At 52.3% G+C, this 21,848-nt stretch overlaps 1 protein-coding gene across 2 annotated transcripts; it reads right to left on the bottom strand.

Annotated features, from left to right (window-relative positions):
* Positions 1 to 2: 2 nt before the first annotated feature.
* Katnb1 (katanin regulatory subunit B1) lies at positions 3 to 20,046 on the bottom strand. 2 transcript variants are annotated; one of them, XM_034522144.2, is made up of 20 exons: positions 19,894 to 20,040; positions 18,357 to 18,653; positions 13,594 to 13,724; positions 11,040 to 11,157; positions 6,391 to 6,491; positions 6,050 to 6,091; positions 5,435 to 5,518; positions 5,138 to 5,253; positions 4,739 to 4,810; positions 4,422 to 4,572; positions 4,127 to 4,317; positions 3,884 to 4,014; positions 3,528 to 3,578; positions 2,691 to 2,758; positions 2,466 to 2,585; positions 2,220 to 2,369; positions 1,917 to 1,993; positions 1,766 to 1,840; positions 1,497 to 1,613; positions 3 to 1,228 (listed from the first exon to the last, which is right to left on the bottom strand). In XM_034522144.2, the coding sequence occupies exons 2-20, from the start codon at positions 18,394 to 18,396 to the stop codon at positions 1,096 to 1,098; spliced, it is 1,968 nt and encodes a 655-aa protein (XP_034378035.1). In that variant the 5' UTR covers positions 18,397 to 18,653; positions 19,894 to 20,040; the 3' UTR covers positions 3 to 1,095. The 2 variants fall into 2 exon arrangements, with proteins under 2 accessions (XP_034378035.1, XP_076771804.1); XM_076915689.1 differs by having other exon boundaries at positions 814 to 1,228; positions 19,949 to 20,046.
* Positions 20,047 to 21,848: the final 1,802 nt, after the last annotated feature.

The following is a 21,848-nucleotide window of genomic DNA, read 5'->3' as shown; positions in this document are numbered from 1 at the left end:
CATAATCTGATCGTTGGTACTAGGCGTCCCTGTGGATAGAGCATGGAGAGAGGACACTGCATATTCTGTTGCTCCCCACTGCTGGCTGACCATGCAGACTCCAGATGTTACCACTGAAGACAATGTCTCCCCCATGCCTTTGCTATCATTTTGGTCTCCCCTTTGAAGCACCCCGTGTGCCTATAACCATCCCATCCCATTACGGTATCACTTCATGTTACAGAAGGAAAACTAAGGCTTCAAAGACCTGTCAGGTTTGGCAGCTGCATTGCTCATCCTGTGCCGGCCTTTCCTCCAAGTCTATGGAACTGTAACTGGTAATGGCCCCACTCACTACGAACGTGTTCGTGCCTGGTCCCAGCCCTGGAGAACAGGGCCACAAGGGCTCCTCCCTTCTTGCATCAACAGCTGCTCTGAAGGGCAGACTCTCGGGATGTGAGCAAGCACAGAGGTAGTTTCCCATGGGCTGTGAAAACCATTCTAGAGTCTTCCAAGGTCATATAACCATCGTGGTCTAGTCTCTGATGGCATCCAGAGGCCAGAGGGAGGGCGATGACAGGCTCTTGGCCAACCTACCCAAAGACAATTGGGAGTGTGGCTAAGACATCTATGGCCTCATCTGTTCCGCTTCCCTTTCTCCAAGTGAAGCCAAGCAGGCAGCCCTTTGCTTCGTGCCTGGCGCTCTGCTGTCCCCTGCTGGTCACAGCTGGAGGCTGCACTGGGGCTTGGAGTAGGCAGTCTCAGCTTCCAGAGATCTCTAGGCAGGCCATAGTGTGCCTGGGAGAGCCAGTGGATATCCCTCTCACAAGGAAGTCAGGAACAGTTATAAATTTAATAAATCTGCCTGATAATTTACAGCAGCAGCTCCGAGACTGGAGTTGCCCTGAGAAGCAAGGGCTGTGCAAGTCTGTAGCTGCTGCCGGAGAGGAGCTTGAGTCCACAACCGAGGAGGTGGTCAGTAGGCTGACAGCCATGCCTCCAGGATGGCCAGCAGGGCAAGAGTGGAGGCCAGGCTGAGGCTCATGGGCCTACAGCCGACTACTAGAGTGTGAGGCCAAACCAGTGAGGGCTGCTAGCGCTCCCACCATGAGCTCCTCAGTCCAAGCTGGCCATGAGTAGGTGCAGCTCACGGAAGGCACTGCCGTGGCGGCCACTCAAACCCGATTTGCTCTTGACGAGGCCACTGATGCTCTTGAGTTGTTTGAAGCAGAGTCGACACTTGTGCAACCTGTAAGCCAAGAGGCAGCACCTCAGGATGGAGGCTACCCCACCTGGCCATGATGCCTGCCAGGCCTGGGGCTTTTGCTCTCCTAACCACTCCAGTCCCTCCTAAGAGCACAAAAAAATATTCCCCCCAAACCATGGCAATGTGCAGGGACCCAAAAGGCCCCTGCTCTGCCACACTCACAGCAGCCTGAGCCACGCTCACACACTGTTCTCCATAAGCTGTGTGGGCACAGCCACCCACGAATGAGGCTAAGAACCATACCCCTTACCTCTCCTCTCGGCTGATGTCCACACCCACAGAGGGCGGGGCTGCCAAAATGTCAGTGATGAGGGGTAGGAACCGCTGCAGGATCAGCTTCAGGGAGGTGCACCCGGTCTGGACATAGCTTCAGGAGCAAGATGGATGGAGTCATACACAGATGATCACAGAGCCAGAGAAAGGACAAGAGATGGAGGGATGGGGCATATGCATATGTGTGCACACACACACACACCTATTTCCACTCTGATGGCTCCAGGGTATGGAGGGGCTCCCTACCTCTCATATTTGCTCTGCAGAAGTTTCTCAATCTGGGGCAGCACTGTGGTGCACAGGTCCAGCTTCCACAGGGAACTAGAGAAACAGCTGGGTATGATGCCATCAGCCGGCCCTGACCACCCCGCTCTCCTCCTCTTCCGATGCCACTTACGCTTTCTGGTTGACAATGTTCAAGAGGTCCACTACCACAGACAGGTCATTGATGGCTACTGCGGAGTCCACTGATGTCTGCAGACAAGCTCCATTAAGAGGGTAGCATGGGATGGGAGTGGGCAGGGTTGGAAACGTAAACAGACTGTGCCAACAAGGAGGGCAAGGCACAGCCTGACATCAGTGCCCAACTGATGGAAGCTAGCTGCTATAACACCACGAGGCTGCCCTACCCCAAGGCACCACTGTATGGCTTCTGTTCAGCCTGAAGCCTAAGCAACAGGTGCTAAGAAGTCACCCTCACCTTGATATCTCCTGTAGTCCACACGGCTCGTACAGTGTCCAGGTTCTTGTGGCGGCTGGTGAGCACCACACACATGGTGTCATGGCCTTTGCGAATCTGTGACATGGCATCCTCATCCACCAGCTCTGCCTGCTGGGGGACCTTCACGGCCTACGGGGATGGTACCCAGATGCTGGCACAGGAGCAGATAGCACACTCCATTCTCTTTCAGCCCTCAACCCCACCTCTTGGGCAGGTCCCACTCACAGGCAAGAAGTCTGAGGCCTTTAGGCCAATGGGCTCATTCCGAGTGGCAGGGATGATGACAGGTTCACCCTTGGGTGCAGGAGTGGAAGTCATGACTGACGGTCGTGCTGGGACCTCAAGCTGCAAGGAGCAGAGGCTGAGCTAGCACCAGCTGAGCATCCCTCCTGACAGGAAGGTCCCCACCCTGGCACAGACACATAGGATGCCCTCTTTGCTCAGACGTACATTTGGCACCGGCAACTGCACATCCATGGCTGGGCTGGGCTTTGAGGCTTCCTTTGCTGTGGCTGTGTCTAGGAGTAAAAATAAAGGCTTAGTGCCAGCCTGGAGGACCTGGTGGGAAGAGGTCAGTGGACAGGATGGGATTCCATGACAACTGTGGTTGGGAAGAAACAGGTGCCAGCAGATGGACAGAGGGGATCAGGGAGCTGGGAGCCCATGAGCAGGTGAGGGTCCTGAAAAGCTGAGGCAGGAGCTGTCCTTGGATGTGTGTGGATGGGATAACACTGCCATCAGGAGTGCAATATGTGAAACAGGCAGATGAGTTGGTAGTAAGCAGGAAACAGAGACTCTCAGTCTCATGAAGATAAAGAAGAGGCACTGGGTTCCCAAGGGAAGCCAGAAGAGAGATGCTATGGAGCTGACAAACCCTTTGCCATCCCCAAAGCTGGCTGGATTGTCCCTTTCTTTAGTCCCAAACTTCTGGCCAGGGGTCACTGCGTCTGGCCTCCAGCTCCAGGTCTGGGTCCTGATGGTACTGACTCCTCCCCACCCCAGCAGAGCTCCCTCTGCTCCCAGCCCTGACCCTCTCAGAGCCCTGATTGCCCCATGGCTGCAGTAGACCAATCCTCAGTAGCATACACCCCAAGGGCGTGTTTCTCTCTAAGCATTTAGGCATGGGCTACAAAGAAGCACCTACCTGCCTTGCTTGCATTGCCTCCAGGGCCGTCCCTGGGGTCAGGCACATGATCAGTTCTTTTAGGAGGTATAGGGACAAAACCTAATTGGGTAGGCCAGGGAGGCAAGGCCTGGTCCTTAAGAGGCCAGCACTGCCCAACTCACCATCTTCTGGGGGCGCTGGGAAGGGTTCACTTCTCCGGGGTGGTGTCCGACCTGCCAAGGCAAAAGGGGCTGATACTTGGGTTCCCATAAGCTCCATGGGAATAGGCCCTGTATGTGGCCAAGGTCTTAAGATGTACACATGGCTAGAAAGTGGTCCCCCAAGCACATGCTCCTGGCCCTGTGAACCCATATGCACCTATAGAGTCCGCTTAGAGCAGGGCAGAGGGCTGGGCAGGAGCCACCAGTGAGTGGTGCTGGACCTCTGCCCGGTGCAAGAATGTGGAGGGCAGGGCAGGTTTAGGGGACACAGCCATAGCAAGGTGCCAGGCTGCGAGGTGGAAAAGGCATGGCCTCACTGATGCTGTTCTTGGGCTGGAAGATCTCATTGTAGTCCTCCGCATTCTGGATCTCGGCCCGGGACTCACGCTCGTCCCTGTCATCTTCGCTGCTGGGGCTGCGCCGCTCGCTCTCTGAGTTGTGCTTTACCCTGGCGGGTGCAGAGCCAAACAAAAAGAGGCCAGGATCCTCAGTGAGGCCAAGGGCTGAGTGTTCAGGAGCCTTCTTTGTACATACACCCTGCCGGGGCCATCAGCACCCACCTCTGAGGCTTGCTGCAGGTCGTGCTAGGCCGCTCGTAGATGCGTCGGAGGGAGACACCAGGGTTAGGGGTCTGTTGTGTCAGAGGCTGGCTAGCCTGCACAGGGTCCTGGGTCACAGTTCCCGTCCTGGTGACTCTCGTCAGGTCCACCACATAAGAGGAGACATTACTCTGGGAGAAAGCCACACCTATCTGTGGGACACAGCAGAGTTGGTGTGGAGTGAGACCAGATTCTGGGAGGCTCCTTATGTGGGAGTATGAGGGGGAGGGTGGGTGGTGGGTGACTTGACCCTCACCAGCTGGTCATTGCAGATGGCCAGGTCAGCCACCTTGCCCCAGTTGACAAGGACCACATCAAAGCAGCGCTCAGGTTCCCAGCCATAGACACGCAGCGAGTCCTGGCAGCCGCTGTATAAGCAGCAGCCATCGGGGTTGAAGAGGACACTCCTAGGCCAGGTGAGAGTTGGCTGTCAGTCCTAGGGCACCTCGCTGGTACCCGACACCAAGAAAGCAGGTGAGCCCAGGACAGAGAAGTAGGAACAGAGGCAGGGAAGAGCACCCATCCAACATCCCACTACTTGACGAAGGGAGTGGGCCCAAGTGCTCTGCCTACCTGACAGGCCCTGGCTCCCCTTCAATGCAGCTCACCACCTGGAACTTCTCCAGGTCCCAGAAGCGGATTGTCCTGCAAAGATGAACACAGGAAGCCAGTCCCTCATGCTATCTAGGGCCTCTCCAGGGCCCTTCTTGTAGGGGCACTAGGAGTGATGTCTGGGGCAGGGATGGCCCTGTGCGTGCAGAAAGGAGGGTGAAGATGACCTAGGCTGTGCCCAAGAGCCCTGCCCCAGAGCTAGCCTCAATTGCCAGAGGTCTCCCCTGTACTTTGCCCCACCAGGGAGTGTGGATCCTAACAGGTCAGGACACTAGCCAGGGAGGGATGGGACCAGGAGCCAATCCTGGCTTACATTCAGTCTACATAGGCTTTTAGGTGTATGAAAGGCTACCTCCTCACCTGTCAGAGCTGCCAGAGGCTAGGAGATATTCATTGGGGTGAAACTCTACCACGTTGACAGGCCCTGTATGACCCGGGAACTCGGACATCATCTTGCCAGCCGTCAGATCCCAAAGCTAGACAAAGGGTGGAAAGAGTGGGGGGGGGGGGGGGCTAGCTGCCTGAGAGGGGCCAGAGCTCCCCCTCCACTCAAAAGTTTGGGGGCACATAAACTCAGTTAGCAGGGACATAGTCTGTGTATGAGCAGGATAGCTGTGGGCACAGCCTGCATGCCCACTCAGGACATGCAGTCCTTACCTTCACTGTGTGGTCATCTGCTGCTGATGCCAGCCACTTCCCATCAGGGCTGAACCGGAGACACCGCACAGCCTGGCTATGCCCCTAAGGAGAATGAAAAGAACTCTCTGGAGGGGCCTGGATCTCATAGCACCTCCCCATCCCTACTGCCTGCCCCCAAAATACAAGGCCTTCCTAGGGTCCAGCCACAGAGAGGGCAGATGGTTACTACTGGGAGACACAAGGAACACTTCTTTTATGCACTTTCTATGTGTGCTCCTAGGCCTCCAGGAAATCACATGTAGCTTGTTAAAGGTGTCTATGGCCTCTTCCAAAAACCCTAAAGAAGGATTGTGTTAGCCACAGTACTACACATACCTAAGAACAGGAAGCCTGGCACCCAGGGATACCAGCTATCTGACTGCCAAAGCAAAACATGGAATGGTTGAATATTTGTGGCTCTAGGGATTGGTGGAAAGCTGGAGGTCCAGAGAGACCACCCCAGGCACCTCATCCTACTCCAGGTCTATTCTGAGTCACCTGCAATGGACTGCAGCACCCCACCCCCCAGCCCGACCGTAATGTGGATCCAAGCTCTGTGTGGAGTCACAGGTGACTGACACAGGCCATGCTTACCCTATATCGGAAAACACAGCCTTTCCTCCTGATGTCCCAGAGCTATAGGGGAGAGAAGCAGAGGTGGGGGTAGGAAGGGTGAACCACAGGAAGTTGTTATGTCCCTGGAGTCTAGGCCAGAGGGTAAGGTACAAGTCTGAGCAGAGAGGACTCTGGATACCTCTAGGTCATGAGCCCCAAAGAGGAAGGTTGGAGGTTTGCCCAAGCTGGGAATCCCAAGTTGAAGTGTCTGGCCAGAGTCCATAGGTTCTCTGTCCCGAGGATGGCGAGGATGTTGCCATGAGGGAAGGATTCCCTTACACTTGATCTTGGGAAGACAGGGCGGCAGAGTGGCACCTCACCTTGATGTTTGTGTCCTGGGAACCTGAGGCCACAAATTCACCATAGGGGTGGAAATCCAGGCTGCAGATGTTGGCTTTGTGGCCCATGAGTGTTCGGAGAACTAATGAGGCAAGGTAAAGCAGAAGTGCCGTGTTAAGTGCTGGCTGGCTGGCCAGAAGAAACTGGGATGCCAATGTGAAAACGGGAGGTCAGTCAGAGCTCGGCCATTCTAGCAGTTCTACAGCCATTTCTGTCACTACTCACATCCCCAGAAAAACACAAGGTATTCCCTGTAGCCTGTGCGAACTATGGCCCCTGGGCAGCAGTAGACACAATGCTTGGTCCAGACCATGTGGCTACTATGCAAGGTGAATAGCCCCCAGGACCCAGGACAGTAGCAAGGAGAGAGCAGAGAGAGGCTGCAATTGGGAAAGCTGCTTGGCGAAAGGATCCAGGAACACAAGGGACAACTGCCATCAGCTGGATGGCAGTCATGGGCAAAAAGAGGATTTGGCTGGGACTCACAATACCCAGTGGGTGCACCTATCCAAATGACCGTGAATATGGCCTTAAAGCAAGTGAGAATGGAGGACAGTGGCAGACTAGTTATCTACTGCTGTCCTAATCCACTAAGGTCTGACAGGCCGGGTGGCAAACTTGTGTACTCCAGGCAGTGTTCAAGTCTATCTCTTGTCTTGCTTTTTGAAAGTTTTATACTTCCACTGCCCGAATAAAGCCTACCAGCCCATAAGTGGTAGGCTAAGGGCTAGAGAGTCCAGCAATCCCTAGGTTATGCCAAGGTTTAACAGGGAGTGATCTCTCACATTAGGGACAGGTATGCAAAGATCCAAGCACAGATGAACTGAGTAACTACTGTAGAATCCACCCATCTACACTAGGATGAGCTTGGCAGCCTGACAAAACTACACCTGTTCAGGCTCTGTTTCTTACTTGCTGTGTGACTCTAGGCCACCGCTTATGCTCTTTGACCTTCAGGCTGGTTTACAATGAAATTAAACAATGAGAAAATAAACACCAAATACTAAGAGTGGGACTGTGCAGGTCCTCGAGGCCCGCCTTTTCTTCCTCCAGTCTGTCCTCTGGACCTCCATTCTTCTTCCCTGACCTCAGAGCATGAGTCTTCTCCCTCTTCTGGTCCGAGAAGATGCACCACTCAGCTATGGCCACCGGGTGCCTCCTATCACTGCACATCCACTGAGCATTTCTGTTGTTCAGCTTTAGCTCAGAGTCCCTCTGACAATGCTAGGTAGGAGGTGGGTGGATGATGACTCAGAGTGAAGCATCCTGTCTGAGGATGGCCAGCAATCAGATCAAGTGCTGCCTCTGGAGTTCTGGGCCTCAGGAATGAACTAGGAGCCAGAGCTGCCCCGGCAGGAATAGCACAAAAGGAACAGCTGCCCTGGCCAGTTATCAGCTGGGGCCCAGGTCCACTGTCCATCGAGCTCTGTGCTTGGTTTCTGATGGGCCTGCGGCTCAGGATGGTGCCTCCTTCTCATGCCTGAGGATTCTGCCAAGGCACCTGAATTATCCGCGGTGAGGATGTCCAACTCAACTACACCCCACACTGAGCCCTTGGCTTTTCCTGCTTCTTAGCTGTCTTGTATTGCTACAAGTTCAGGATGCTGCCCGTAGCCTTGCTGCCACAGCAAGGGAAACTCAGACACCAGAGGATGTGGTGGGGCCCACTCGACATAGGCCAGCTTCCTGAGGTGTGGGTGTCTCCCTGTGGGATCCTGCAAGCCTTTGCCGTTACCTCCCAGCTGCACCATGGAAAGCTGGCAGGACCACATTCTTCTGCCATGACTTCTGCTCTTACTTGTCTTTCCCAGGGGATGCCTAGCCTTGGTCACAGGCTCTAGGGACTGCAGAGCGGAGGAGACTTGGACCTGTCTGCACATGTGGGGACCTCCAAGGTCTCCCTCCCAGTGGAGTGGTTGTTCAGCCTCTGCCCACATCCTCCATGGTTAATTGTGCCTCTCAGAAACCCCTGTGTACCGGAAGGTTCTCTGGATTCTCATCTCTTCTGGTCAGCGGGGTGGCAGTGGCCCTGAGATCTTAGCTCTCCCTTCTGAGGACAAGCTTGAGCATCGTCAACTGAAGTAGTAATAGACAACAGAGAGCACGGGGTGGGAGTGGGGAGGCAGGAGTTCTGTTGCCTACAGCCTCAGGGCTCTCACTAAGCCCAGTGCCTTGACGGTCTCAGTCTGCCCATCTATCAAAATGGGTACCTGCTAACCAGGCTGTGTGGTCCAGTTCCACCTTGCTAGATGAAGGCATCACTCTCATCTCCCAGAAGCACAGTGGCTGAGGAAGTCTGGGGTTGGCTATGGCTTTGTAGCTTTTCCCTTTGGCCCTGGGCTCTTTGGCAAAGCATGAAGTGTAGTAATATCCACTGGGGACTGCCTGCCTTCTGAGACAGAGCCTGCCATTGTGGTGTGGTCCTCCCTGCCTCTCATGTCCAGTGATAAACACAAAATGCTCTGAGGCCTGATGTGACCTGGGCAAAGAACATTTGCTGAGACACAGCACACAGATGTCACAAGGGCTTCCTAGGGCTCTGGGCTCACTACATCATCAACACTCCAGAGGACTAAGGGATGCCATCTTTCCCAGGGCCCACAACACAAAAACACCATTTCTGGATGAAGTTAAGCTCCCTGCTGGCCACACATGCCAGTGGTTACTGCTCTACAGTGGAGCCTGTGCCAGAAAGATCTTTTAGACTCAGCCAGACTCAGGGATCACTCACTGGACAAAGAAGGCTGGAGCCTCTGAGATGCAGCAGCTGGCCCCAAAAGCAAGGAAACCTACTCTATTCAGATCTCCCAAGGTCGGCCTGAACAATGCTTGGAAAACCATGCTGAGTTTGCTGTCAGTACTGCAGCACCATGGGGGAGGGGGAGGATTCCACATCAAGTTCTAGATTCTTCTGACAAATCTGTGGGGCTGCTGGGGCTGGCAGCACCTTTGGAGAAGGCGAGACTCTGTGTAGCCAGAGTCTCTAGACCAAAACCCAGGCTGCGAGTTTCTAGACCAAAAAGAATCTGTGAGGTCCAAGCTCAGATGTGAGAACATACCCACAAAAGAGCTTGTGTTGGTGAGGCTGGGATGGCATCTTACAAACTGAGGGATGAAGAGGGAAGGCAGAGGCAGATCCCATGTTAAGGGCCAGCTGAAAAACAGCACCGATTCCACCAGCAACTCTGGAACCTAAAAGCAGTGCGGTGGCACCTTCAAAATCCCACTAGTGAATTATTTCCAATAGAACTCCACACTTCAGCTCTTCAGAGATGCTTTTAGCCATGGAGGACCTCTAACACTGTGCCTGCCATTCACCCTCAGTGCCAGAGACCAAACCAGGGCCTCCGACATGCCAAGCAAGGGCTCTACCACTAAGCTTGCCCCTGCACTCTGACACAGGATAGACTTGAACTTACAGTCTTCCTGCCTCTGCCTCCTGAGACCTCAGACTCTACGTGTGTGTGATACCACACCTAGCTCCCTTCATCTGAAGAGGAGGAAACCAGGGAAGAAGAACTGTAAACCCAGGACAGCCAAGACAGAGATGAGGAGGCCATGGGTGATGGCTAGCCTCAGGGCTCCCAAGCACGGGACCTGAGGAAGACAGAGCTGGACTAGAAGAGGGGCTGGAAGCCTGTGACGATGACTAATGGTGACAGACAGGGATTCTGAAAATGTACATGGAAAAAGGAGCAATTGTTCACCCCAGGGAAACCAACTTACAAAACAACCACTTGGGGTCCCTACAGTCCAAATACTGACCATGTAAACGGTCTGCAAAGACACGAAGAGAAATGTAGGCAGTGGGCTAGGGCATGGGGTAGCAGCTGAGAGCCAAGTCCTGCCTCTCACTGCAGGAGGGTACAGTTTTTGTTTGAGGATTTCCTGTTTGTTTCTTTGAAGTGGGGCTCTTACACCATAGATTAGTCCAGCCTTCAATTCCACAGCAATTCTCTAGCCTCAGCTTCCTGAGTGCTGGGACTCTAGGCAGGCTCGGTGTGAGGGCCAACCTGGTTTTAGTTTGTTGTTCTAAAGGGAAAACAAAGTACAATGCCATGGGTTTAGGAAGTGGTGCTGTGGGCACAGCAGCAGGGAAGGGAGAATGAGGCTCTTAGAATGGGGGCGGAGGAGGATTGGGGCAAAGGCTTCATGAACCTTGTGCCATCAAGGTTCATAATAAAATAAACATTCAGAACACGTGTTATTCCTCTCAAGGTGAAGAATTAAATAAAGACAAAGGGAAGAGAAGCAAACAGAAGATCAGCCTCCCAACACCCACTCCGGGTGGGAGGCACCCCAGTATTTTACTGGCTCTTCCCACATGGTAATCTACATATTCACATGTCCTGCCGGCTGCCCTCTAGCATTTGATGTCCTTCCAGGTTCTGAATATACGTATGTACATGTACACACACCTTACTGTTCACCCCTTGGACATCTCCTCATGTCAGCAATTGGGGGATGGCAATGCCTACTGCTGCTGGGTTGATAATGTGATATGGATGGCACCACCCACTCTGCTCAGTGCTCGGGAACAAAGCACCCAGACCTCCTGGAGGTGGCAGCCCAATGCCCCAAGCCTGAAGTGGGACCCACACACAAAGGGACAGGAAGGAGGGAGGCCTACTTTTAGCAGCTTCCAGGTCCCAGACGCGGATGGAGCCTGACTGGGAACCAGCTACGATGAGCTCCTCAGGAGTGTTGAGGCGGACACTTTCCACAGGGGATGTGTGACCTGTCAGGCTCTGCAGAGAGAGGGTGGCAGCTCCAGTGAACTGCAGGGGTGACCCCCCGGCCACTGCCCCAGATTTCGGGTCCCTGAGAATGGCTTCTGTAAGAAATAACATGTGGTGAGCTGTTCTCGGGGGGCCCCACCTGTATCCTGACTCAGATGAGCCTGGTGGCTCATCGGCACAGTGGATGAAGCAGCCCTTCCTTTAAACACCTGTGACCCTAGCATTTGGGAGACAGAGGCAGGAGGATGAGTTCCAGGCCAGTCTAGACTACATATTGAGACTCTGAAAAAAAAAAAAAAAAGGAGCCAAACTCAACTCAAGCCTCCTTCAACCTTATCCCTTCTATAGTGCTCCTGGCATGGTGTCGCCTACAGACATGGCTCTGGACCACTAGACAGGAACAGGGGATCAAGATAAGCAGATGCTGAACCTTTACTCTGAAGTCTGAATGAGCCCACCCAAGCTATCCCCATCTTTGTCTACTCTAGTTATAGAGACCATAGTGAGCTAGGAGTGCATCTCCGCTGCCGGCCTGCTGGGTGCCTGACTCCTGGGGGTTGTGTGTGGGGTGCCTGCTTCATGCTCCCAGGGGCCTGGGAAGGTCTTCTGGAGAACAGGTAGGTTCTTGCACGTCTAGAGCACACAGAACAAGGAGAGCTGGGCCAGGTAAGGTGGGAGGTGGTGTCGTCCTCAGCTCTTGGAAGGGAAGACGGTAACCCAAGTCCAAGGTGTCTGCCACTCTCTGCTCAATGTCAGCCCCTCACAGCACTGTGGCCATTTCTTCAGTATTGGCTAAGGCAACATTCCCGATGGAGACTTGTGGGAAACGGGGGTGACCCTCAGCACCAGTGCCCGATCCTGCAGGTGTAGCAGCCTGTTTACACTGGTAGGAGTCTGCATGGACCCCGGCTTCCAGGATCACAACTGGGCAGAAACAACCCCATAAGGAATACATATTCTCTTCAAACCCATGATCTAAGGCTGGGTGTGGTGACATACATCTGAGATCTCAGAGGTAAGGACCATCCCTGGTCTCTGAGGCAGAAGAATCTCCAAGCTCAAAGCCAGCCTGGGCTATATAGTAAGACCCTGTCTCAAAAAAAAAAAAAAAAAAAAAAAAACAATAGTGCCACAATTCTTCAGGGACCTTCTCTGCAAGCACAAACCCAAGGCTTTTCATGGCAAGAGACTGGAGCCCATGTAAATGCCCTTCACAGTAACCCTTCAAACATGAGGATGGCTGAGCACCAAGGGCTACTGTGCTATAAACAGCATGAGACCCCGGAGGGAAACGGATATATTTTCTTGTCCATGGACTAAATAATTCCAGAACACAGAAGGAGGCCTAATTATCTCCAGAGAGGACACAGAAGTCACTGAAGGGAGCCATACTTCAGCATTAACCAGCTTATCTTTTGGTGAATTTTATTTTATTTTATTTTATTTTTAAATATTTAGGCAAGCACTCTACCATCGAGCTCTACGTGTCTAGCCTGTGCTGATTATTTTTCAATTTATGTATATTACTTTGGCATTTTAGGGGGAATGAAAACATTTGAGTCCTAAAAACAAAACCAAACCAAACCAAACCAGGGGCTCGGGAAATGGCTCAGCAGTTAAGGGTACTGGCTGCTCATCCAGAGACCCTGGAGTCAATGCCCCCCATCAACATGGCGGCTACCAATCAGCTGTAACTCCAGTGCCAGGAGATCCAGGGCCACCTTCTAGCTTCTATGGGCACTGCATGCACACGGTACATAGACATACATGCAGGCAAAACACCCACCCACACCCACACCCAAATAAAATAAACACAAAAATAAAAAAGGATAACAATAAAAATGAAAACAAACAACAAAGCGAGTTTCCTCTTACTGAACCCAGACATACTGAGCTGAACGGGTCTCAGTTTTACTCAGTCTCTCAAAGATCCCTGAAATAACCAAGCTTTCACTAACAGCTGTCAAGTTCCCCCATTTTTTGTTTGTTTATCTGGTCAAAAGTCAAAAGAATGACAATTACTTAAGGTGTCTGGAGAGGACATGGGGCACAGCCATGCTCTCGTGCTGGGGGTGAAAATGTCAAGTGACTCCCGGAACCTGCCAGGACAGCTTCTCAGAACTGTATACTCCAGGCCTGCTCAAAGGTGTGGACAAATGAGACTGTTTGACATAGTGTGGTTTAGCAGAAACTAAAAGCTGGAGCCAGCAGCCCTGATGATGACAGGGTATGGCTAAGCTAATTACAGCTCATTCTGGCGGTGGAGCCCAAAGAAGCCATGTAAAAGCATGCTGTAAATCAGTATTTGTTGACATAGGAAAATCCTCATGACACTGTCCTTCTAAAGAAGCAGGTCATACAAGAGTAAGGTAGTATTCTGAGATACGTGTGTGTGTGTGTGTGTGTGTGTGTGTGTGTGTGTGATGCGCGCACACCATCACTTACCATGATGCAGTTAGGCTTGTTTATGGACCACAGGTTGACACGGCAGTCATCCCCACCAGTGGCCAGTAGCCGTCCTGAGGCCTTGCCCAGCACCAAGGAGGACACATTGCTGGCATGGGCGACGATCTCTTCTGCATAGGACAGGAGGGAGGAAAAGTGGCCAGGGGACTTTGACAGGCCAAATGGAGGATGCTCAGCCACCAGCTCTGAGCATGACGCCCAGGTAACCCCCACCAGTTTCAGGACCAGCAGCAAGGCAAAGTGTGGGCCAGAGGCTGAGGTGACTGTCTCTCCACGTTAGCCTGCCCTGCTCGGACACTTCCTCCTGAGTTCGTTTCTCTTCACAACAGTTGGCAACACAGAATGCACAGCACACCCTCCATACACACGTATTCAACCAACTGCTGATGGGGAATGCTTGGGACAGGCACATCCATTCTGCTGAGCACATGGCACACATTTGTAAACTCAGCACGTGGGAGGCTAAGGCATTAGGATCATGAGATCCAGGCCGGATTGGCCACATGCAAGACCTTGTCACAAAACAAGCACCTGTACTGAGCAGTATGCATGGACTTTTCCTAATTGTCAAACACTATTGCACTATATTAAGTATCATGGTAACCGAGATGAGTCAAGGTACCCAGAGGAGGGGCAGGTTTCTGCACATACACACATTACTGTATAAAACAGTGAGCATATAGAGATTTGGCTATCTGTGTGGAGGGGTCTTAGAACCAATCACCACAGATACTGTGGGAAGACTAAGCTCACTTTTAAAAACTGGCTTCTGAATTTTTATCTTCCTTAAGCACTAATATCCAGATATACTCATAATGCTTTGTTTTGATACAAAAAACATTAAAAATAATTTTTTTTAAAAAAATGGGCCCATGCGCCGGGCGGTGGTGGCGCACGCCTTTAATCCCAGCACTTGGGGGGCAGAGGCAGGTGGATTTCTGAGTTCTAGGCCAGCCTGGTCTACAGAGTGAGCTCCAGGACAGCCAGGGCTATACAGAGAAACCCTGTCTCGGGGAAAAAAAAAACAAAAAAACAAAAAACCGGGCCCATACATCACCTAAGAGCCTTTCAACTGCTCAGGTGCCACCCACAGAGACAAAGCCCACCCGGGACACACCTTGAGAAGAACTCAAATTCTGTCTAGATGGCTGTCCCTAGGTCCCAATTCAGAATCCTGAATCAGGGGCTAATCTGCCAGCTCTATGGCTTTGGACAAGTCACGGATCCTCTCTGAAAGAGGGTCCTTGTCCGGAGAACAGGATGATCCCAGGGCCAGGTCATTGGGAATGGGCCGAGATGCAGATAGAAGACTGGCCACAGGGTCAGAGTGGCCATCAGGGTCCCAGGTAGGCAGGGAGTAGGTTCCATACAGATAATGGCAGGAGGCAGCAGACACAGCAGGCGCTGGGTGGGGAAAAGCTGACCCTGTAGACAGGAGATAAGGTCTGTGGACGGTCCACCAGAGCCCCAGGCCTGAGCATGGTGGGAGGGCCAAAGTGGGGACCAGAGGTGGGCCTTATCAGTGCTCCAGAAAGAACAAGCTCAGCAGAGAATCAACAGGCAACAGGCGCCTCCATGCCAGTCCCTGGGCTCCAACCTCCTCTGGGAACAAGTACAAAGGAGAGGGGAAGGGGAAGCCCCAATATGCAGGTGCCCTAAAGGAGCTGGAAACTGGTCTAGGTGGCCTGGAGAAGGATGCCATGGCTGTTAGGAAAGGGTCCTCCCCCTCCTCCCAGGTCCTACTCTACCCAGCCTGGGCAGCTCTTATGTGAACCATAAGGAGACTGGAAAACAGGGCCAGGAAAGCTAGACAGTTAATTTCTGGAATGACACCTCTCTGCAGGGCCTGGAAGGACATGGAATGACACCACTGGCCTAAGCAGCAGCTGACCCAATCAGGGTGAGAGCTCCTCCTAAGCCCAGACACTTCCAATCTAGGTACTGGAGGACCTGCCACCTGAACCTAGTGGAGTAGGGTCTTGCTCTCATTCTCAGCTCAACTAGAGTCTTGTCCCCTGCACACTTGGGGACAGCTGCCCACAAGCTTGAGGCATACCCCCTTATATATCTTATATATCTGTCCAGCCCAGCAGGAGAGCGATGCAGCTGTTTCTCAGCTCTGGAGGCCCAGTCCCTGGCTCTGCAGCCACACCCTGTCAGAGAGACCCCAGGCATCTGCCCTGTTCCCACCCTCCCCAGGCAAGGAGAGAAAGATCTGGTTGAGTCCCACCTCACCTCAGAACCACCTCTAGAGACAGCCATAAAGGTCTAACAGGCCGGGCAGTGGTGGAGCACGCCTTTAATCCCAGCACTTGGGAGGCAGAAGCAGGTGATTTCTGAGTTCGAGGCCAGCCTGATCTACAGAGTGAGTTCCAGGACAGCCAGGGCTACACAGAGAAACCCTGTCTCGAAAAACCAAAAAAAAAAAAAGAAGAAGAAGAAGGAGGAGGAGGTCTAACGGAAGGGACTTCGGGACTTCTAGGCATCTGCTTTAGGCCTGGCACTGGGAGGCTGTGGAAGGGGAGCTTCCTGCCCTCAGGCTCCAGGAGGATCAGATGGATCCTGCCAGGACCTGAAATGGGCAGAGTCACAGGCAGGGGGTAGGGGTTTGATAACTCCACTTTAAACAGAGCCTGAGGGGAGCCTGTCCGGACCAGAAGACACAGCACTCAGGCACCAGCAAAAAGGATGCCCAACCCTCACAGGAGCCTTCCTCTCTGGCTTGTCTTGGAGAACACCGAGCAGCAATGGCCCACATGTGGGTACTGGATTTTTATGCAAACAAATCAAATTCATCAAAGTCTCCTGCAGGCTGCTGCTCTCCCTCCAACCATCAATGTCTCCTGCAGGCTGCTACTCTCCCTCCAGCAGAAGCCAACGGCCCCTCCCCAAGCACCAGCAGTAGAGCCTGACACATCTCAGCCAAAACTGAGGATCATGCTTGGTCTGCCCACAGGTGCTAAGGACTTACATCCTAGGAGGAAGATACAAGGAACAGGGGTTTAGCAACCCCACACTGGTTAAAGAGCCTTCTGATCCTCATCACACCCTGAGCCCCAAACCTCTGCGGCCTCAGGCTATATACCCAAAAACCTTTGTGCACAAGAAACTGCCTTCTGCTCAAATACTTTGATGCTTGGGTTTTTAATAACAAGGGTCTTATGGACGCGTGCCCCTGCAGAACTCACTAGGTTTCCGTGGTAACCCTTCCCTCTAGCTGATGTGTGAAAGCTCCACGGTCTCCTAAGTCTTTCCAACATACAAAGCTTCCTGTTTCGGGCCTTTGCACTTGCTGCTCATGCACCCTCTACCTGTATCAGTAATTAACTGATTCAAAGCATGTGTGCACGCATGAGAGCGCACGCACGAAAACTCGGAATTAGAGCAGGACTGGAAACAGAGGGCTGTGGTTCTGACTCCTGCCAGCTGCTCTCCCAAGGCTAAGCTCCCACTATAAAGTGACCTTGGGTGTTTTGGCCCTCACCTGCTCCCTAGCATCTGGTTCTACCTTCAGGTAGGGTAAGCCATTACAGAGTGTATGCATAGTGCCAATAAATACAAAGCTACTCTGCCTCCAGGAGCCATTAACAGGGTCTTCCCAGAACCCTACAGCTTTGGGGAACAACTTGAAAACGATCCCAAGCTCTCAATGAGGAAACTGAGTCCCCAAAACAGCTTTGCTCAAAGTCTCCTTATCCGATCCTGAAAATAGCCCAGGGTCAGTTGCCAGCAGAGTGGGCCCCGGCACAGCACACCAAACCCATGACCACCAGCTACAGCTGGAGAGAAAGCCACAGAGGTGAGCTGCAGGTCCTCCAGACCTGATCTAGGGATCCTTAGGAGCCTTTTAAAGGATCCGAAAGGCCGGGCAGTGGTGGCGCACGCCTTTAATCCCAGCACTTGGGAGGCAGAGGCAGGTGGATTTCTGAGTTCGAGGCCAGCCTGGTCTACAGAGTTAGTTCCAGGACAGCCAGGGCTACACAGAGAAACCCTGTCTCGAAAAAAACCAAAAAGGAAAAAAGAAAAAAACAAAAAGGATCCAGAAGAGCAGAGCTATTATGTTAAATGCTAACATGCTGCTGGCCTTGGGTGCTCTCGTTTGCTCCAGAGGAGTCTTTGAGAAGACACATATGTGATGACATCATCATTCCTGTCAGGTTTGAGTGCACATATGTCTCAGGACTGTTTTCTAACAGTATGTATGTATAAGTATGGCTTTCATAAATGAAAGATTTTTGGAGTCCTCAATAATTTTTAGGACTATGAAAGAACCAGGTATGGTGGCACAGTTCTTTAATCCCAGCACACAGGAGACAGAGGAGCGTGTCCCAGGCCAGCCACGGCTACAAGGATGCCCTGTCTCTAAAAAGGAAAATAATCTAAGAGAGTTTAGACTAAAGAATTCCCCATCCCAAGAGACTTTCATCTGATGGAGGAACAGGAACTTGGAACATGTCTGGGATTCTTGGAACGCCTTTCAGCCTTCCTCAAAATACTCCGCTCATCAGCTGGACTAGACAGATCTCACTTGCACCCCAGAGCACAGGCATGATTATTTCACTGTACAGAAGGGTTGCTTCATCACCTGCCCACTGTGATGTACATCTTTGTCTACCTTAAAACAAGGACCTCGTGTCTCTCTTGTGCCAGGGAGAGGAGACGAGAGCTGAAGGCTAAGACTATTCTGCAATGGGCAGCTCACAAAACGACAGTGTGATAAATAAAAAATGAAAAGTACTCACGTAACTTCCAGGCAGTCTTGGTGACCACAGGGGTGGCCATGCTTCAGGGGGGTGGCACCTGAGACCCCACCCACAAAACAGATTGTGCTTTCTCTGTGGGGTGGGGGTGGATCCCCCCCAGATCCGACAATCAAGTTGGCAGGGAGTTCCCACACATCCAGGCAGAGAGTCCTCCTCTCCTGGCCCAGGACTGCCTGGTGGTTTAGATCATCCGCTACCAAGCAGCAGCCTGTACACATAGGTCAGGATCCCAGATCATGGAATGTCAGGCTTGGGCCATCTCAGCTCAACACTGGGCTAGAATACAAGCAGAGTTGATGGTGCGTTAGGAACTGCTTGAGACTAGTTGCAAGTCCCTGGGTCGTCAAGGCCATTTGACACAGACCCACCAAAGCCTCCAAGGACTGGAGCTGCAGTGTGCACTGGGTCTGAAAACCTGTGACTTAGAGCCCAAAGATAAAAAACCTTCCTTAAGTAGCTGGGCCGAGTGGCCCATGTCTTTAACCCCAGCACTCAGAAGACCAGCTAGAGGTAGGCAGATCTCTCTCAGTTCCTGTCTCAAAGAGCAGAAAGGAAGGAAGGAAGAAAGGAAGGGAGGAAGGGAGGGAGGGAGAGGGAGGGAGGGAGAGAGAGAGGGAGAGAGAGAGACAGAGACAGAGACAGTAGGCAGATGGAGAGGCTGACTTCTCGGAGGCCTATAGCAGTGCTCAGGGATGCAGGGTGTCCTAAGTGCCAACACCTGCTATGGGGCAGAGAGGACCACGAATCTGCAGTCCACTCAGATTTGCACCTCATGTATTGGATGGGACACTGGACTCTGAGGCTATGTTTTGAGGCCCATGAGAGGCACCCAAAAGGCAGAGAGATACACAGAGACGAATAGACTGAGAGACAGAGAGAAGAGAGAGAGAGAACAGTAAAGGCCTTGGGAGGGTCCGGTTTCCTCCATCTCCAACTCTAAGGGAACCACGCCCACTCCTTGCAACTCTCAAGGGCATAGCTAGGAATTGAGTCTCCTGTCTAGGTGAGTAGGAATGACTCCTCAATTCTAAAAGGCCACAGCGTGGATGGAGCACAGCCACGGCCCTTCACTTCTTGCCCAGGAATCCTCTCGCTGGATTCTCTTTCTCCTGTTGCCTATGCTCCCATTCCGACACATCTCGTGCTCCCTTAGTTGGGAGATGCTTCGCCAGACCCTCTTTACTTCTCTTTCCCCGCTGCTACCTGAGTCCTCCATTCATTCGCTCTCCTGTTTCTGGAGCCCCAACTCAACACGGTCCTCCGCACACCCTCAGCTCGGCTTCCGGCCCACCAGTTTTCCCTCTCCGGCCTCCGCACACCCGTCCTGCTCGCTCATCCCAAATCTGCCACCGGTCCCTGAGCTTCGCTTGACCCTCTGCCCCTCTGCCTTGAGGGGCATTGGCTCCAGACTGCCCTGGCCGAGAGCCTTCTGCCGGCGACGGGACTGTGCCCTCCAGGCTCGGCGAAGACTAGGGCCATCTTCCCTTTGCCTCCAAGACCCCGAGAGCCACTCTACCTGCAGCTGTAGCTCTAGAGGCCAAGGCTTCCCTCCAGGCGCGACCCCCACTTGCCTCCATCCTTTGCCCTGATTGGTCGCTGCTTGACAACCGACCCTCACAACAAAACCTCCGGCCTAGAGTCCCTCCCACTTTACTTCTCACACCAATCAGTAGCCACGAACGCCCCGCCTTCCTCTGGAATTGACCAATGGAAGCAAGCGCTTCTGCAGATTTACGTAACTACCCGCCTCTTTTCCCCGACTCAAGACTAATCACAAGAAGAAGCGCTTACGGACCGCCCTTAAGTCCAGAAGAACCAATACGAGCTTCTGTGTTCTTAGTCCCGCCCCCAGTCGGGCTGGGGTTTTCCGCCCTTTTTCTCCATTTCCTGGAATTCGGTTATGTTTAAAAAATCCGCGAGCCGCACCCGATGGCGGCTGCACCAATCACTCCAGCAACAGCTCTGAATGGACCAATAAACGTCAGCATTATTGGAGCACCAACTCTGAGGTAACCAATGGGAAGGGGGCTTCTAGAGCAGTATGAAGTTGCAGATCTTCCATATTGGAACAGGGCAGCCGGGACACCCCCCCCCCTCCAGTCTGTGAGTGTTGCCCGCGTGGTGTGAGGACTTGGCTTTAACTTGGATCCACACACACTTTGAGTTCACTGACCTCGAGGGAAACAGAGCTTGATTACGTGTGGAGTCGATGTCGAGCCCAGGAGTGCGTCCCTAAGATCACAGTGGGATGAGTAGGCTTGTGTCTGCTCGCGTGCGTGCGGAAACTATAAAACTACGGAACCAGAGAAAGGCTGATGTCTGTGACACGTTAGGCAGGTTGGGATCGTGGAGAGGCTACATAACCCACCATGAGTCGGGGCCCCCTCACCAAGGTACTCGGTCCCAGCCTGTTGCAGAAATAACCTCCAACCCCGTTCTGTCCTACACTCACTCGCTTCTGGTCCGGCCTGCTGCATCTGGCGTTCGGCTCCACACAGCCCCAAACGGGAGGAATTTCCCATTTATAGTTGAGAAAACAGATGCTGTGGTGGTGGAAAAGACCAAACATCTGCAAGAACGACCCAGGACTTGAACTTTTGGTCTTAAAGCCAAGGCATGCAAAGTCCCCTTTAAATGCAAAACCTCTACAGGAACAAAAAGACATCCACCCCCCCATTCTGGGGAGTCAGCCCTGAGTAGAAATTGTTAATTATTAAGAGACCTGGATTCGGAGAATAACATTTGATCAAAATTTTGTAGTTTGCTGTTCCCTCAACTTTTTATTAAAAAATAATAATAATAAAGTCAAATTCTTCATTTTGACACATTTTGCCTTATCTGCTTTGTTTATACAATTATTTGAACATTACAGACCCCCAAGACATTTCAACCATGGCAACACTGAGCATGAAGTTCTTTAAGGGCTCTTGGTCACATAACCAATGTCACCACCCCTAAAATAACTTAATCCTCTAACATACAGACGATGTTAAAATGACTGTCATCATTCCCTATACACATAATAACTTTTAAGTAGGGACTAGACTGGAAATGTAGCTCAGGATTACAGAGAGGGCCGTGACTAGTATGCAGCAGGCACTAGCTTCAATTGCCAGCACTGGAAATAAAAACTTCCTAGGAGCAAGAGAAATGGCATGGCTCAGTGGCTAAGAGTGATTGCAGTGTAAGAATGAAGACCGGAGTTCAAATCCTCACCACCCATGTAAAAATCTGGGCGTGACTGCATGTGTGCTTATAAGGAGCAGAACTGTGGGAAGCAGAAACGAGGATTGCTAGGGGTTGTCGGTTTGTCATTCTAACTATGAGTTCAGTGAGAGACCCTGACTCAAGGGAATAAGGTGAAGAATGTCAGAGCAGAATGCATAGTGATACAATGGGACTTGCATACCAACACCACACATGTGGAGGGTACACAGTATCTTTATAGGAACCAGGCAGGATTCTGCATCC

This window comes from Arvicanthis niloticus, chromosome 18 (assembly GCF_011762505.2).
Source record: "Arvicanthis niloticus isolate mArvNil1 chromosome 18, mArvNil1.pat.X, whole genome shotgun sequence".
Lineage (NCBI taxonomy): Eukaryota > Metazoa > Chordata > Mammalia > Rodentia > Muridae > Arvicanthis > Arvicanthis niloticus.
Note: the sequence above shows the minus strand (reverse complement) of the source record. Positions and strands in the feature narration are given on the sequence as shown.

Bases quoted from the DNA above. Each gene is read 5' to 3' on its own strand.
- Katnb1 (XM_076915689.1), bottom strand. From the start codon at position 18,396: ATGGCCACCCCTGTGGTCACCAAGACTGCCTGGAAGTTAC. The intron at 5,254-5,434 runs GTAAGGACTGCA...CCCTTTGTCTAG, and splicing joins CAGATGACCACACAGTGAAG to CTTTGGGATCTGACGGCTGG. The intron at 1,994-2,219 runs GTGAGGGTGACT...GCTTGTCTGCAG, and splicing joins GGACTACAGGAGATATCAAG to ACATCAGTGGACTCCGCAGT.